This window comes from Salvia splendens, chromosome 2 (genome assembly GCF_004379255.2).
Source record: "Salvia splendens isolate huo1 chromosome 2, SspV2, whole genome shotgun sequence".
Classification (NCBI taxonomy): domain Eukaryota; kingdom Viridiplantae; phylum Streptophyta; class Magnoliopsida; order Lamiales; family Lamiaceae; genus Salvia; species Salvia splendens.
Genome location: NC_056033.1, coordinates 22,721,996 through 22,724,977, shown reverse-complemented (window position 1 = coordinate 22,724,977; position 2,982 = coordinate 22,721,996). Strand labels below are relative to the sequence as shown.

General features: G+C 50.4%; 1 protein-coding gene across 1 annotated transcript; it reads right to left on the bottom strand.

Moving 5' to 3' along the window:
- Window positions 1-2,281: 2,281 nt before the first annotated feature.
- LOC121776545 (pectinesterase inhibitor 10-like) lies at window positions 2,282-2,725 on the bottom strand. The gene has a single exon (XM_042173728.1). The coding sequence runs from the start codon at window positions 2,723-2,725 to the stop codon at window positions 2,282-2,284; it is 444 nt and encodes a 147-aa protein (XP_042029662.1).
- Between the last annotated feature and the right edge of the window lie 257 nt (window positions 2,726-2,982).

Here is a 2,982-nt window from a genome sequence, read left to right as displayed (position 1 = left end):
CACTTATCCAATTTCATGTATATTGCCTATTTATTACCTATATGATATTTTGTATTTTCAAAAATTTTGACATGTATGATTTTTATTTTCTGGAACTAACCCTCCCCCCTCCCACTGCATATGAACTCGTCCTCGAGGGACTGGATGCAGTGGAAAAAGGGTTAGGTACAGGCACCGGCACAACAGAAACCAAGGAAAACTTCTCACACTTAGACCATACACTGGGCTAAGTGTGAGACAGTGCTAACAATCAAACATGCCTATCAAAACAGAAAAACAACAAATAAAACACGTAGGAAAAACATAGCAAAACGAACATGTATAACTTCTCACACTTAGGCCCAACATAGGGCTAAATGTGAGTTGGAGCAGAATATCAGTTATACATACCAAAAACAAATAAAAGTAAATTGTTTTGAAACTTGAAATGAGTAGAGATCTGGGGGTTGTACTTAAAGCTTCCTGGGAGGTTGACTGGGGGATGCTGAGGGTGGCCGGGAGGACGATGGGCGCTGGGTTGGGGGAGAGCTTGTAGAGGGAGGTGGTGGTTGCCTGGCAGGGGTCTGGTCGTGGGTGGTTCCCAGCAACCTGGCCAGCAGGACCAGTTGAGTATTTGAATTCTCCACCAGCTGCATCAACGTTTGCTCCATTCGGAGCTTCCATGTGTCATCAGTACTTGCAGCCTCCTCTCGCTCTATCCTCGGAGTGGTCTCCTGATGTGTATTATCGTTTTCTTCTTCGGCAAGGGTTGCTGAGGTTTCCTCCGGCCTCGTTCTCCTTCTGGGTTGGCTCCTCTATTGCTCCCGCCCACTGGCTGCATAAAATTGAAAACCCCCTCCTTGCGTCTTCTCCAGTACCTGAGTTCTAACAAAGAAATCAAGGTCAAACATTTCAGGACTGGGGCCAAGGATGGGATGTCCGACACACTTCAGAATCTAGTTTCTCCTCAAATAGGCTCCGAGGTGGCGACAGACTTTAAGATGGCGGGCAACGCGGGTAGCAATTTGATTTATGGAGTAGGCCAACCAGAATCACAGATGGACCTTCCTCTGCTCTCTCATACTCCACATAAAGTAGAGTTCGAACATGGTCATGATTGACAGCGTATTGGCTTGTCCGAGGAGATTACAGGCTAGGTAGATCTGGGCTAGGCGGAGGGTAGGATCAGTAATGTAATGACCTCTGGATTCAGAAGTTGTAAAGGTAGGGGCACGCCCATTGAATATGGCTTTCCAGACGGCCTGCTGATCGAACTCGGGTTTCCTCTGAGGGAAACCGATATCACGGCCAACCCAAACTCCATTAGCCACCTGGCTTTTTGTGTAGAGGCCCATCCGGATGGAGAATTCATTGAGGCTCATCAGTTGGTCCTGGAAAAAGACCCTAAAGGAGACACTTCTGTCGTTCAGGTCTGAGCTTCCGGTGAATCGGAAGGATGTGAAAAACTCTTTAGCCATGTCCTCCGGCACGAGGGTCTCATCGACTTCTAGCAACCATTCAAATCCGATGCCGGCAATAAAGACGGCAAACCTCTCTTTCAGCTCGATCTTTTCCAGGGACGGCTGGTGTAACATCTTCCCCGCCTTCAACCTCTTCTGAGAGGTCACCCTTTGGTGAACCTCCTCCTGCCATTTGGGATTGTCAAATTCCAACATCTGTTTGAGCATAGTTGGGGTTAAGGCCACATGCTGAGGGGAGTAGATGGGGGGAGGAGATGTTACAGGCCTTCCTTGCTGCCTCCTGGATGTTCGGGTCCAGCGCAGCTCCTGTTCCTCCGTGTCACTGCCCTCATCTCTCTCTCTCAGTAGTGGGAGGCGGGTTCGGAAGCATCTGTAATGATGACCCCCTCGTTGGCGGGACGACTTCTCTTTAGAGGGGCAAAAACACTTCCCTTCCCCTTCCTCTTTCTCTCTCTCCTCTGATGGCTGTTCTCCTCAGCTTCCTTCTCCTCAACGGCCTCTTGGCTTTCCGGCTCCTCCGGCTCCTCTTCATCAACCAGCCGCCGTACTGTGCGGGCTCTCTGCACCACCGTTTCCTCCTCTCCGCGGGTTTTCAGGGTTTCAGCTTCCTCCAGGAGCCGGTCTGTTGTCATACGGCGCGCCTGACGGCGTGGTGGCTCCTCCTCCTTCTCGGCTTCCCGATAGTCGAACAACGGGTGGAGGTCCTCCTCTTCTTCATCGTTGATTTCGCCGCCTCCAGTCAAATGCGGCTCATGGATCGAAGTGGAGCCGCCACCGTTTATTGGTGATGGGATAGCAAATTGTTACCCATAATCTTCCCTCTAGCCTTCCTCGTCAGAGGCTTCCCCGCCGTAATCCACCGACTGGATAGGGGTAAATGTTGGGGAAGGAGGCGAAGGCTGGGCTAAAGGGGATGGTGGAGGTTGGATGGGAAGAGGTGGAGGTGATGTAGGAGAGCTAGGTGGGATTTTTGTTTTAGAAGACGAAGCAGGCTCTTTAGACCGGGAAATCCCAAGTTTAGCTTTAAGTGCGGCATAAGCTGCCGCATTGTCCATATCGGAGGGTATACTCCGGAGGATTTTATCGAGGCACCGTAAGGTCTCTTCGTCCACTGCGGGAGGTGGAGCGGCGGCGCTGATTTGTTGTGGAAGTTGAGAGGATGGGCTGGGGTTTTCAACTTGGGCCTGGAACAAGGTTTCCCGGTCGCCACTCTCGGCGCCGACATCTGAGGACGAGGATGAAGTTGGAATTTGTTCGATCAACATTCTTACTGGTACTGGTGATAGGTCTAGGTGAAGAGGATGATAACTTGGGCAAAGGTTCAGAACTTGGATCATTATGGGAGAATAAATGGAATGCACTGTGGTTGCTTTGGGTGAAAGTGAAATACGGTCTTGAAATCTGCCTATTATACTGATATTACGACTGTTGGGATCTCTGACGGTTGAGATCCCTGAGACTGTTGGGATCTCTACGGCTCTTTACGTACAGGTGCGCCTTTTCAGAGTGCCAGCTGGCTTAG